General features: G+C 45.3%; 1 protein-coding gene across 6 annotated transcripts in view; it reads left to right on the top strand.

Annotated features, from left to right (window-relative positions):
- The first annotated feature begins 1,544 nt into the window (after positions 1-1,544).
- pcdh17 (protocadherin 17) overlaps positions 1,545-14,227 on the top strand; it is a 51,224-nt gene continuing 38,541 nt past the window's right edge. For 2 of the 6 annotated variants that reach the window (XM_076155767.1, XM_076155771.1), the window contains exons 1-2: positions 1,545-2,317; positions 3,089-5,897. In XM_076155767.1, the coding sequence (XP_076011882.1) occupies positions 3,399-5,897 (2,499 nt within the window). In that variant the 5' untranslated portion in view covers positions 1,545-2,317; positions 3,089-3,398. The remainder of the gene's footprint in view (positions 2,318-3,088; positions 5,898-14,227) is intronic. The other 4 variants (XM_076155772.1, XM_076155773.1, XM_076155769.1 and 1 more) reach the window with 3 other exon arrangements.

The following is a 14,227-nucleotide window of genomic DNA, read 5'->3' on the forward strand; positions in this document are numbered from 1 at the left end:
AATTGGGCTAATGAAGAAAGCTGCTAATGGCTGAGTTTATCTCTGGCAGCACTGGTGACATTTTATCACAGCAGGTATTTTTTTTCCCAGGCGTTGTTTAAACTCATTGTGTAGCATTACCATGCAAGAAGCAACGAGGTTATTCAGCACATTTATAAATACACAGCGATAGACAGTCTCACTTTATTCAAGGCTACATTGGATTATAAACATTTTCCACGATACAGAGAGAGACAGTGATGTGACATTTCTACTCATGTCTCATTAGCATATTCCATTGCTCCACCAAGCCTACTGTGAATGTGGCTATTATGTTATTATTATGAACAATGAGCTTTAATGATTCTAATGAGCTTCAGTCACCAGGTGGGGATGAAATGCGTCTGACACTCCGGTCTTTACTACTTGACAGATAGATAAGTCAGCTGGAAAGTCACAGAGGTTGAGATCAACATTCATGCATGGATGGACTACAAGATAACACGGAGCAGAGCTTCATGTTCAGATAGCAGCAACAAATGAAGGACAGTGTTTCACGCTGACACTTAACATTACCCAATGACCAAATGACAGTCACATCAAATAGACTTCAATCCCCACTGCCATGATCTGAGGCTTATGACGCATTTTAAATATGAAATCGTATAAATATGGTAGCGTGATGTTTGTGTTGACTCTGAAATGAACTGACTCTTTCTCCATTTCAATCCAGAGTTGGGAAACTGTTGGCTTTACTGTTCTTACCATGAGACGACAGACAACAACCATAATAGACGGACATTTACATTTAGCGAAAGACAAAACGTACAATGAATTCTGCAAAGGATAACTGTTCACCTTTGAAATAATTAAATAAAGAGATTAGGTTTTGCCCCGTTATTAGTCCGCTGTAAACAAAACAGCTGCTGGAATCATTCATTCTAACATTATCATAATTAAACACGTGATGACGGCGCATTGAACCGATTGCAGAATGACGTTATTCAAATGAATCGTAAAAAGGAACGTTTAAACTGTGTAACTTCAAGTTGCACGCAGGCTGTTACGCGTCGTCCTCCTCAGGTTACAGCCAGAAAGAAACTAACGGTCTCAGTTTTTCGAAAAACAACAACTCAATTCTCTCTAATATCTTATTCACAATCAAATAAATACATGTGTGGATAACGGGTAAGATGTAAATGACAGCCGGGTGGTTTTATTCCTCCCTTGAGCCAGGCACATGTCGGTGTTTTAAACGAATGCATCGCCTGTGCTTTTGTCGTTTTGATCAATGACTAAACCGACATTCCAAACGACTTTCCGCTGCGCTGCCGGAGTCTCTTGGCGAGCGCGTCCAACGTTCCCTTTTATTGTAAACAACAATGAAAAGTGTGATATTTGAAAAAGGAGCCGGGGATGCAGCACCGGCGGACCGGGAGCCACCAATCATTTGTAGTCTGCGCGTAAAGCGGCGTTTGAATCCCTCCTCCTCCTCCCACCTCTTCAAATCCATTGGCTGCCACAGCAGCAGCGACAATGTTTAATGCACCATGCGGTGTCCGGAGTTCAGTAAGCGAGAGGAGCGCTCACGGTGCGGCTGAGATACCAAACGTGCCCGCGTCAGTGTGACTCTTTCCCGGGCAGACACTCCAGGTACTTGTGGCGTTGTTGCCGAGCGTCTCTCCGGCTGCTGCCCGCCTCTGTGTGGACTTTTTGGGACGCGGCGGTGTTGGTGTTGGAGGTGGCAGCGGTGGTGGTGCTGGTGGTTGAAGGGGGGGACGCGGACAAGGACACAAATGCCGCTACAGGAAATCAGTCACTGAGCGCTGTTGCGGATGAGAGACAGAGACAGAGACAGACAGTATAAAAGCTTTTTATTCTCATCCTCTTCTCTGGATCTGCGTGTTTTTCCTCCCCACACCTGGATTTCTTCTTTTCTTCTCTTTCTGCTTTGCTGAAGAGCGGTGAGTCACTGCGGGCTGAAGGCTGAAGGCGAGCCGCTGCATCCTAATCACACAGCGGAGAGGACTTGAGCTCATTGACATTACAGTCATACTTTTCTGGAGCACTTTTTTTCCTTCCTCCCCCCCTTTTCCTATTTCCACCGCGGTGCACTGTAGCCTGCGTGTGTGTTGCATCCTTGGCTTGTGCCTCGTCCTTCTCCCCTCCCCGCATCCGATAAGAGGATACGGGGTGGAAACCGACTGAAGTGACGGAGGGATCAAACTCTCCGTTAACCTTGCGGGAACTGGCAGTTTTGATCCTTTTTTTTTTTTTTTTTTGCACATCTGCATTTTTTCCCGGGACTATCGCAGCACTTTCCTCCTCCCTCCGGTAGGTAAGTTTGTTTTTCTCTTCTGTATGTGTCATGTCAATTGTCTGTTGATCATTTGCAAACGGTGGTTATTTCACTGCCATCGCCATGGGGATGCAACAGCTCTCCCAAGGACCCGTGTATCCGTGCAGAGAGAGAGAGAGAGAGGGGGGGGGGGGGGGGGGGGAGATAGAGAGAGAGAGAATGAAACGGCTGTGCTGATGTTGGCAGCTCATTTCTGATTTTTTTTTTATAAGGCTCATTTTAAATATCCGGATTATGCGGATTTGTTAATGCCCGTAAGAGGCTCATTTTATACACACTCTTATTCAAGCAGTCGCCACAATGGGCCGCCGTCAGTGCTACGCCCGCAGTGTTACTACAGTATTAAAGTTTCCCTATTCCAGTTTCCAATCGGCACCCTCGTCATGTACCGATGATGGGTCGTCATCGTGTTTGGTGTCTGCTCCCCCATTGCACAGACAGACGAAGAGCTGCATGCTGGATGTTGTTTATCATAATACATGTGGTAAATAAGCTACAAGAGGAATCATTAGTGGCCCGTGTATCGGGGCACAGCACAGTCCCTTCCCAAGGTTAACTAATTGACAAGCTCCCCCCCCCCCTCCCCACCATAATTGTGGAGATGAATTACACATGAGGCGTGTTTCATTTTGGCCCGGGCGGATCTGATTTCTTCCTGGCAGAGAGAAAGAGAGAGCTGAGTCTGTTTTTTAATTGACTGTCTAACTGACACAGGTAACAATTTTTTTTTCTGTCTGTTTTCTCTCTTAGGTGGTGTGAGTGAACACTTACAATGACTATTCTGTCTGGTGGAGAGTGGATCGCGATTATTGCTCAGATGAGGCTGGGTGCTCCGCTGAATATAAATTAGGTGTTCAGCACCACAGATTGCAGGAAGAGAAGGATAGAGAGACGGAGAGCAAAGACAATCTATAAAGACAAATGCCGAGGCATCGCACGATGAGAAGAACTCTTCATCTGATCCCCAATAACAGAAATACCAAATTTGAACAAAATATCAACAGGTCAAAGGAAGCATAAACGCATCAGCCATTATCAGCATTTTTCATCGAACGCTGGGATGTATCTTTCTATTTTCTTTTTCCTCCTCTTATGGGCACAAGCCCTGACATTGAAAAACTTGAATTACTCTGTCCCAGAGGAGCAAGGACCGGGGACAGTGATTGGGAACATTGCCAAAGATGCCAGACTTGGACTTGAACAAAGTGGGCCGGGAGGACAGGGTAAGAAAGCCAACTTCAGGGTGCTGGAGAACTCGGCCCCGTATCTCATCGATGTGGACCCACAGAGTGGATTGCTGTACACCAAGCAACGCATTGACAGAGAAACATTGTGTCGGAGAAACCCGAAGTGCCAGCTTTCCATGGAGGTGTTTGCCAATGATAAAGAGATCTGCATGATCAAAATAGATATTCAGGATATCAACGATAACTCACCCGTTTTCCCCTCAGATCAGATTGATATTGATATTTCTGAAAATGCAGCCCCAGGGACACGCTTTCCCCTGACAAGTGCACATGACCCGGATGCAGGGGAAAACGGCCTGAAAACCTATCAGATAACACGCGATGACTACAATCTCTTCTCTTTGGAGGTTAAGTCCCGTGGGGATGGGACGAAATTCCCAGAATTGGTTATTCAAAGGCCATTAGACAGAGAAGAACGTAGCCATCACACCCTTATTCTGTCAGCTACAGATGGTGGTGAATATCCCAGGTCAGGTACCATGCAGATAAATGTTAAGGTTATTGATTCCAATGACAACAGCCCGGTGTTTGATCAGTCCACATATGTTGTGGAAATTCCTGAAAATTCCCCCCCTGGTAAAGTATTGATCGATGTAAACGCCACTGATCCCGATGAGGGTAACAATGGACAAGTGGTCTATTCTTTTAGTGGCTATGCCCCAGAGAGGATCCGGGAGCTTTTCTCCATAGATTCCAGGACAGGGGTCATCAAGATTCAAGGTGAAATTGACTATGAAGAAAGCCCAGTGATTGAGATTGACGTCCAAGCAAAGGATCTAGGTCCAAATCCAATCCCTGGCCATTGTAAAGTCACTGTTAAAGTGCTCGACAGGAATGATAACTGGCCGTCTATAGGCTTTGTGTCTGTGAGACAGGGAGCCATCAGTGAGGCAGCACCTCCAGGCACTGTCATTGCTCTCGTTCGTGTCACAGACAAGGACTCTGGCAGGAACGGGCAGCTTCAGTGCAGAGTGCTGGGTAATGTTCCTTTTAAACTGGAGGAAAACTATGATAACTTCTACACAGTGGTGACAGACAGGCCGCTGGACCGAGAGGTACAGGACGAGTACAATGTCACCATTGTGGCCAAAGACAACGGCCTTCCTCCTCTCAATTCCACAAAGTCCTTCACTGTGAAGATTCTGGACGAAAATGACAATGTTCCTCGTTTCACCAAGTCTGTTTATGTTCTTCAGATCCCAGAGAACAACATACCTGGAGAGTATCTTGGCTCAGTTCTGGCTCATGACCCTGACCTGGGCCAGAACGGCACAGTGTACTACAGCATAATCAACTCCAATGTGAGCGGTGGTGATGTCAACACCTATGTTAATGTGAATGCCGCCAATGGAGCCATCTATGCTGTGAGGTCCTTCAACTATGAGCAAATCAAATATTTTGACTTCAAGGTCCTTGCTAAAGATGCAGGTTCTCCTCACCTGGAGAGCAACGCTACAGTACGCATCAGTGTTCTGGACGTAAACGACAACATCCCCGTCATTGTGCTGCCTCTGCTCCAGAACGACACAGCAGAGATCCACGTGCCCAGAAATGTTGGTGTCGGCTACATTGTAACCACCGTGAGGGCAGTGGATAATGATTATGGTGAGAGTGGGAGGCTCACCTATGAGATCTCAGATGGCAACGAGGAGCACCTTTTCGAGATTGATCCCATCACTGGGGAGGTGCGCACAGGCCATCCATTCTGGGAGGATGTCAGTCCCATTGTGGAGCTGATCATCCGAGTAATGGACCATGGCAAACCAACCCTCACAGCCTCCGCCAGGCTCATCATCAAAGCCTACAATGGACCTCTGCCTGGTGGAGAGCCACGCATCAATGAGGACAACCGCAACTGGGACATGTCCCTGCCTCTCATTGTGACTCTCAGCATCATATCCATCATGCTACTGGCTGCCATGGTGACCATAGCGATCAAGTGCAAGAGGGAAAACAAGGAGATCCGTACCTATAACTGTCGAATAGCAGAGTATTCGCACCCGCAGCTGGGAAAAGGCAAGAAGAAGAAGATTAACAAGAACGACATCATGCTGGTGCAGAGCGAGGTGGAGGAGCGGGATGCCATGAATGTGATGAATGTGGTAAGCAGTCCTTCCTTGGCCACCTCTCCCATGTACTTTGACTACCAGACACGCCTGCCACTCAGCTCACCAAGGTCAGAGGTCATGTACCTCAAGCCCACTGCCAATAACCTCAGCGTGCCCCAAGGCCACGTGGGATGCCACACCAGCTTCACAAGCCCAGTCACCAGCACTACAGACACACCTACTAACCGCATGTCCATCATACAGGTAAGAGAAACTGCACTCCACTCCATGACTTTCACGTCACAGCGCCCAGAAAACACATTTTGGTATCAACGTTTGGCCCTCGTGTGGTTAAATGACAGGAACAGAAAAAGAACAGAAGGACAGAGGCACAAAAAAAGATGCCCAGGAGCACAAGGAGAGACGGGAAGGGAGGGGAGGAGTGAGCTGAAGGTCTTAACAGTCATGCTGTTGCTCTCGTAGCGCACAGCCAAAGACATTAACGCAAATTGGTTATGTCTGAAGTCACAGTTGACGCCAGACCTTTTAGATAAATTTTCATTCAGAACTATTTCATTAATCATAACAGTATTAAAGCAGTTGAATTACAAGTAGGGATGTTTGAAAGGCGGAGGTCCCGATAGTTCCACGTATGCCATTTACTGTAATTCTCCCGCATTAGTTACATATGATCTGTACATGTAACGATCCAGGATTTGATTTTGTGGTTTCTGAACACATATCCATGCTAAATCCAATAAAGAACTTCAGAAAATTCAGTTTCCTTCACACTGCATATTTACCAAATTATGCATTGTTAGTATGCTGTGGATTTGTGCAGTCATTGGTAGCTGATGAATTGCAAAACTCTCCATAAACGGAGCCGCATTGGCTTGCAAATCATTCCAAGAGATGTTAACACACAGTTTTCCAACAAGTCATTTATGTGACGTGATTGATATTTAATTCAGGTTCTTGAGACAAATTTGACTAATTATAATAGATTCAGAATCTATGTGTTACATTGATAAGCATTTATAAAGACATTATTAATTTAACTTCTACAGCTCAACAATTTTGTGGCTCGTTTGTGTGATTTTAACTCCTTGAGATTGTGAGATTGTTCTCTTTTCCATGCCTACTTTATAGGACTTTGTGCGGAGCACCTGGGCGTATAAGCCGGTAACGTGATAACTTCTGTGTGTCTTTGGCCTTAAGCCCATTAAAAGTCTGTTGTGTCAGACAAGGATTAAGGCTTGCTTAAAACATTGAACACCACTAGGTTTGCAGCATGGAATAATGGACGGTATTAGCAGGCACAATCCTTTTTCTATGCCCTTTCCTTGGCCTGGCACTATAAAGCAGCAGTGGAGAATGTTACATCAGAACGGACTGTTCTCCTCCCTATTAGGTTCTCTGCTATCGTCTCTATCAGACTCTTTGCTCTGGACAGGGATGTGAGGATGACTGTGATCAGATGTGACGTGTTCCCACCAGGGAGGATGGTCACTCTCTGTTGTTCCCACTCTCAGTCTCAGTCCTGCTTCTATTATGACGCAGCTGCATAGGGCAAAGGTCAGCCCAAAGACCGTTAAGGTTTCCTAATCAGAGGGACAGAATAATTGCTGCTCCATTCTGCAGGCTGTCTCAGCTAATGTAGTGATGATGAATTAGGGCCTGTTGTAGCTGTTGTACAACCATTCTGTGCACTTCCTCTTCTCTGCCTCTTCAGACTGTCAAAGGAAGCAAGCAGGAGCAGGAACAACACATTCCTTAGTATCTTGTTTGCAGAGGGTCCTTGGACGCATCAGGCATGCAGGGTGCTCTATTGTATTATTCAACAGAAACCTGTGTAGAGGGACGTGGCCTGGGGCATTAGGTTTCTTCAGAGGACATACAGAAGCGTATCGCTGTCCTCCCGCCTCCCTCCTTCTTCCTCCTCTCTCCCTTCGTGTGGACAGTAAGTAACCTGAGTCAGAAGAGAGTGGCTATGGGAAAAATGTCAGGAAACAAAGACAGAATTCCCCTTCCATCGATCCCAAGGCCGCTTGGCCTATCTGTCACTACAGTTGCCAGGGGACGAGAGGCTGAATAGGAAAAATAAATAAAGAGATGGATAAAGCAGGGGACTATAGTGCCGCTCAGTCAGTTTCACAAGGGCACCTTAGTGCTGCTGTCTTCATCTGCTCCTAGTAGGTCTACTGTAGCACCATGTAACTCCCAGTTTCTCTCCACACTGCTGCCGGCTTCTAATGATGTTTTATAGTGGCGCACTGGCAGACAGGCTGGGATTGGTCTCTAGCTGGGAGAAGGGAATAATATGAACATATCAGCACAGCTCTGCCGGCCTTATCATTGTCACCGCTGTGCCGGCACAGGCCCAAGTGGAGAGCTTCATTTCATTTGTAAAGAGAATTCCTGGGGTAAGGAGATGGATGATACGTAATGATGCCTAATTCCGCTTAAGGCGTTGAAGGGAATTACTTACTGTTGAATCAAGGTTAAAGCCAATCCTCTGCAAAATTCCTCAGTGCGCAGGAAGAAGGGATTTCAGTGATTTGCTCCAACGAGTGTGCCCGTGCTGCTCTGTCTCCAAAACGTTTTAGGATTTTGTCCCCCTGACATCAGCAGCAGTGGCGGGCTGTGGCTCGCTCACTGACATGTTTGTAAGTTACACTTTGTTACCTCGGGGAGAACCTGCCCTCTCTGTAGACGCTCATTTTCGCTAAACATTTAATGGCTCCTCTGTCATTACTTTTAAATGGCCCATAATTTATCATATTGATTTGTTTTGATAAGTTTTGACTGTTTTAATTTGATTCACCACCAAACTTTAATTAAACTGAACCCTTTCTCGGTGGGAGGCCATCCATGTTAATAAGGTGCAGGTGGTACAGAGGCAGAGGGGGGGAGACGGAGAGGCTGTCAAAGCTGCCTTTAGGTGGCAGCATTCTGCCTTGAGTGCCATTGAAATGAGGGTGCCAAGGACAAAAGGGGTGCCAGTCTCAAGTCTTTATCGCCCGGTAAAGAGGCTCCTGCTCCCTCAGTGAAGAATGTCAGCCGCGATTACGTAAACTGAACATGTGGAATACAACACATTTTTCAGGAGTTGGCACGCTGACAGTATTGTCTCTCACAGTGTCACCGCATGTGAATTAAAAATGTCGCACAAAAATCTCTTGTAACGTTTCATAATAAACAGAAGCCTTTCAGAGACTTCTCAAAGTGACTGGCAGCCACAAACCTGTTGGCTGAATATAAATGAAGGCTGGAAAAGCCACTAAGAGGTCTGTTTGTGATAATTAAAGCAGTGTGTATACAATATAGGAGATGAAATTTTCACTCCTTTGATCTGTTTACATTTAGCATATGCATGCCAACAATGGAGCAAGAGCAGATGCTGAAAATGGATGCTTCCAGGAATGGGCGCACTCTGCATAATTTAGGGAGATTGTGTGTGTGTGTGTGTGTGTGTATGTAAGGAGTCATTGTGTATTCCAGGCATGTGATTTAAGCCTTTAGCTGGCAGCCTCCGTGACAGAGCTCCTCTTTTTTTATGAGCATGACAATCTTGCATTTGTCCGAACCTTGAAACATCCTCCCTTCCACAAACACACACTTGCACACTTGCGCACACACTCCAACGAACACCTAACTGAGCTAAGGCTGTTTTTAAAGATTCAACAGAAAATTCTTATCAAATCCTCTATTTTATATTGTATTAAAATTGCTCCCACACTCCAGTGGACACTGAGGCAATGAATAGAGAAGAGCTCTTTATTTCATTCCTCTCTCGCTCGCTTCATCTTTAGATAACGCCACTCCTGTGGATCTTCCTATGTAATGAGTTTGGTAAACCTGTGTGTACCGACGGCTGCTTGCAGACAGGGCCGAGCAGCTCAGAGCACAAACAGCCATTTATTGGAGTGAGAGATGGTTCACGAATGCGTTTATAATTTGTGTGTCTCTGAAACCAAGTTGTGCTCTTTGGGCCTCAAGGCCAGATATTTTAGCTTGACAGTACATTAAAAGACGACTTTATTGGTTAGCCTCAGGGTGTTTTTTTTGATATTCCTTCAAATAAACCTGCTGCTACTGTGCATAACACTACACACTGAAATTTTGAATTATTAATCGACAGTTTTACCTGACCCCCCTCCTCCAGTCAGACCTCAGTGTTGCTCAGGGGACCAGAATTGGAATATGTTATCTCTGTAAAGTCAAAGAACACATGTGGAACAGTCGATTGATTCATTTATTACCGTTACTTGGCCGTGGTGTTTGTAGTGGTGTTTGTTTCTTCACAGACTTGTCAGTACGTCAATGCCGCAGCGATACATGCAGTACAACCCAGAAGCTATATTTGCCTCCTCTCCCATTAATAAATCATAAAGTTTAACAAATCAGAGGCCAGCGGTAGATGTCACGACAGACACTGAAGGTCTTTGTCTACGTAGTCATGAGTATGGGGAAGGGAGGGGTAAGTAGGAAACAGAAGCCACTGACCCCCTGATATAAGCAGAATCTGAGGCTGCATTGTTCCATTTTGGATAATCTACTTTTCCTGTAATTGTTTTTCTGCCAACATCCTCTCGCATCCTGCTTACTCTTGTATCACTATCTGCCTGAAAGAGTTTCCAGTGCTCTAGGCGACAGAGAACTTTGGGATGACCTAAGGCATCTCTCACATTGCTAATGTTATGGATATGATTTTTTGGAAAAGTGAATTAAATCTTCTTCGCAGGAAGTAGGAAATAGACATGTCTCTTTATTTATCACTTTTTTCTGCTGAAAGACGTGAAATACTCAGGCTGGAACTTTAGCACTGTTCTTTGAAGACTTGCCTGATTAATATTCCATATACAGAAACATGGTATAAATATACCGAAAGTGAATATTTTATTCATCACGTTCTCAAAAATCCAATACCATCATAAATAATTAAACACAAAGCATGTAGAACTCTGGCAATTTCCACCATTCGACATGATTCTCAGCAGAACATTTTCTAAACTACTTTAAGGTCAAATAAATCGTTATGTGAATACATTTGTACAAACACAGTCAGTTAATATTCCATGATGGCTTCATTCACTAAATAGGTGAATTAAAAGAGTCAGAAGAATGAAGACAAAAAGTGGGACAAATCCCAAATATAACTGTGTACGAAGCATTCAGCCACCTGTAACATCAGCAACAAAATACAAGTGTGACGGTAGAGAGACAGGATATGAGCAAACGGGTTGACCCCCAGATAGACAGATTGGCTGGACACATTAAACCAATTTGCTTGGTTCAATAGGAAGCAGCCTATTGCAGATGACATGGCCATGATAATGAGACTGTGGACAGTGGGTGCACATTCACTCTTGCATCAATGTCCAAGATTGTGTATGTGTGTGTGTGTATGTGTGATGGCTCATTGAGATTTCTCTGCCTGTTACCCTGACATAGGAGCTTCAGAATATGTCATTTTGTTTGAGTAGCAGTGCCATTATTTAGTGTGGTTTGCGCTCATAGGCAAACTGCCATCTTAAGTGGCATCAGATCAAGTCCCATTCTGAGTGAATTATTACTCCGAGACATGTTTTCTATTCTGTTATTGCATGGCTGCTGAGGACTTGACTGCGTTTGCTTTTCTTGTGAGTCATTTTGTTTGCTGCCACTGTTTCCTTGTGCGACAGCGTATCTTGTTTTCATAACCCTGCTGATATTGTCAGGTGACCGTATTTTTGTTTTCTTGCAAGTACACGCCTACGCCTCAGATGGAAATGTGCAAATTCAACCTGACAATCCTTCTACTGCATCGCATTTTCCTCTTTTATTGTAAATTAATTCAGAATTGCAAAACCCATTGCAAAAAAAACAATTCTGTGTGTGCCGCCAGTAGATTTTCCATTATTTTCTGGAATTGTGCTCAAAACAACGCAGGCACTAGAATCTAACCTGGCATCAACACAGGTCACAAAACAAAGCAAAACCTTCCGTACTGTAAACAAATGTGCCATGGATCCGTGTACGCGTCTGCACCAGTTCACACAGATGTGCACCTGTGCTACCACCAGCTGTGCTGTGGAGCACAAGTGATGCCGGTTCTCTCATATTGGAATAGGATTCGCTGCGGGGCCCTGCTGCCCCCTGAGGCCCCTTATCTCCTGGGGTCTTTAGACTTAACGTTTTGAGCAGCGGGGTGCTTAAGCTTCAGCAAGGCTAAGATGAAGCTGACCTCATAGCAATGTGCGCTGGAATGCACTGCACACAGGGGCCTACATAGGTGGACATGGCATGGCTGTGTTTTCTTTGAACTGCCAGCAGCGGGGTCTCCTTGCTGTAAATCAAACACTTTCAAAGTCAAACAAAGTGGAACTAGCTCTGCCGTGTCTTGGCACTCGTCCAACCTCAGAGAGCTTTTATTTCTGCCACATCCTCCTTCACTGTGCCCCCTAGGCATGTACTGTTGAAACAACACACAGCTCAAAGAATGAGTTATGTGAATCTCTCCTCACCTTCTATCTCATTAGAATGAGGGGATGGATATTTCCCACTCCCTGCCCCTCTCTCTCCCTCGGTCCTCGCTCGTCCTTGCCTTTTACAGTCCGGCGCAGCTTCTACGCCATCAGCTGTGTGATTAATTGATCCGAGGTATATACCATGTATACCATCTCATTTCATCCAATCTCACCTAACTACTTGTCAAAACAAGCCACCGTAAAGCTGATTTCCTTCTCTCGTATACAGCAGCTGGAATACATTACAGCACAACCTACAGACCTGCTTTGCAATCTGAGATCCTGAGAGTATTTTTTTTCTCAAAACAGTGTAATCCTGCCAGTGTATGTTTGCATGTTTGTGTGTATGTGGATATGGATGTGCGTGCGGGGACAGCTGTGTCTGAGAGGTCCTCCATGCTCTCTAATAGGAGCAATCCCACTGTGTCTTTGGTTTCCCCTTATTTCTGTAGCACAGTTTGAAATCTGACTCCCTTGTCTGAAGCCCTGTCTGGGTCTGAGGGGAATTGACAGCCACTGTGTTTTGCAGTTGGCTGTTATCTGTTTGCGGCAACAGTGGCGAATGAGTCGGCACTCAGATGTTATTTCCTAAACAAAAGACTCTGCTAAGTGGCGGGCACACAAGATTGGTCGTCAAATGTCTTGACTGTGTCTTCTCTTCGGGGGTAGCAGCGGTGACGCTGAGTGCTAATGGTGTATTGAAAGCAGTATATGCACGGACTCATCTTTTTCTATTGTGGGGCGCAGATGTACTCAATTGGACTCTCGCTGGGTCTATGTCTTATAAAGAAATCTTTTTGGGGGCATTTAACGCTCAGATCAATTGCCGGTTTGCTCCGTTTCATATTGATCTTTGCTTTGTTTGGTCCTGAAATGTTTCATTATCTATGGCTCTGAGCATTGTTTGGTAAAACAGCTAGAGTGCTTTCCTCTCCCTCTCCCTCTCTCTCTTTCCCTCACTCACTCTTTCTTTTCCCTTTTTGGATTCCCGTTCCCTTTCCCTCTGCTCTTGTCATCTCGGATAACCGTTGCAATTGCTCATGTTACTGACGACCCAAGCCAAATTCACGATGATGAGATTATCTTGTCAACAGCACAGAGTGTATATGTCTGCTGTATTGATCGGAAAGCAGTCTTAATAAATGAAGTACCACGATGGAAGCGTTGGCTCAGTGATAACTCTGAACACATCTCGCTATTTATACACTCACAACACTGCAGAGATGATTAATGGAACTCATATTTTGCCCTCATGCCATCCTTTCCTTTCCTTTACTCTGCTTTCCTTTCCTCCACTCTCCTCACATCTCCTTTTATTCTCAGATTGATGGGGTAATACAGACCCCCCCCATCCACACACTGTGTGAAAACGTCCTCTTTGAGGTCACGTTGACACGTTGAGTCGATGTACTCTCAGGTGGAGAGGCTTGGGTGCTGCTGTGGGAGGAACCAATCAGATTGGCTGCAGGGGAGGGAGAGCACAGTGGGAGAAATTGCCGGAGCCCAGGCGTGTGTCTTTAAAAGACTGAGGTTGGAAGGAGAGTTTATCTGTGCATTGGAGTAGGTCAGCAGGATTTACAGCCTGAGATTATGTGTGATTGTTTTTTCTGTGGTGCTAGCTGATTAATGCTAAAGCCGGCCTTACAGAATGTTAATGCACAGTATACACACTTAAAAAAGAGGCTGGAAGGAACTGGAGTTAAACAGTTTGGACAAAAGCACATAATCTCAAAGCCCTCGCTGTCATGCTGAACCCGGGTGTAAGGACACTTTCCCTGTCTATAACCTTCCCATCTTCTATTCCTTCTTTTCCCACCTCTTCCTTTGCTCAGATACCTCATCACCACTGACCCAGTATACATAGATAGGTCACCTTGAAGTGAAACCAGACATGCACCATCTGCTGTGTATGTGTGTGTGAGAGCGAGAGAGAAAGAGAGAGAGAGAGAGAGAGAGTGAGCACAGGCGTATGTAGATGTGTGCGTGTATGTGCAGTTATGCATGTATTGATATTAAACACATGTGCGTGTCTGTTTGTGTTGATCTGTGCCTGGCCTCTCCACTCAGGGGTTTGGGGAAATACAG

Source organism: Genypterus blacodes, unplaced genomic scaffold, assembly GCF_046128005.1.
Source record: "Genypterus blacodes isolate CSIRO-AG114 ecotype Tasmania unplaced genomic scaffold, CSIRO-AGI_Gbla_v1 ptg000067l_1, whole genome shotgun sequence".
Classification (NCBI taxonomy): domain Eukaryota; kingdom Metazoa; phylum Chordata; class Actinopteri; order Ophidiiformes; family Ophidiidae; genus Genypterus; species Genypterus blacodes.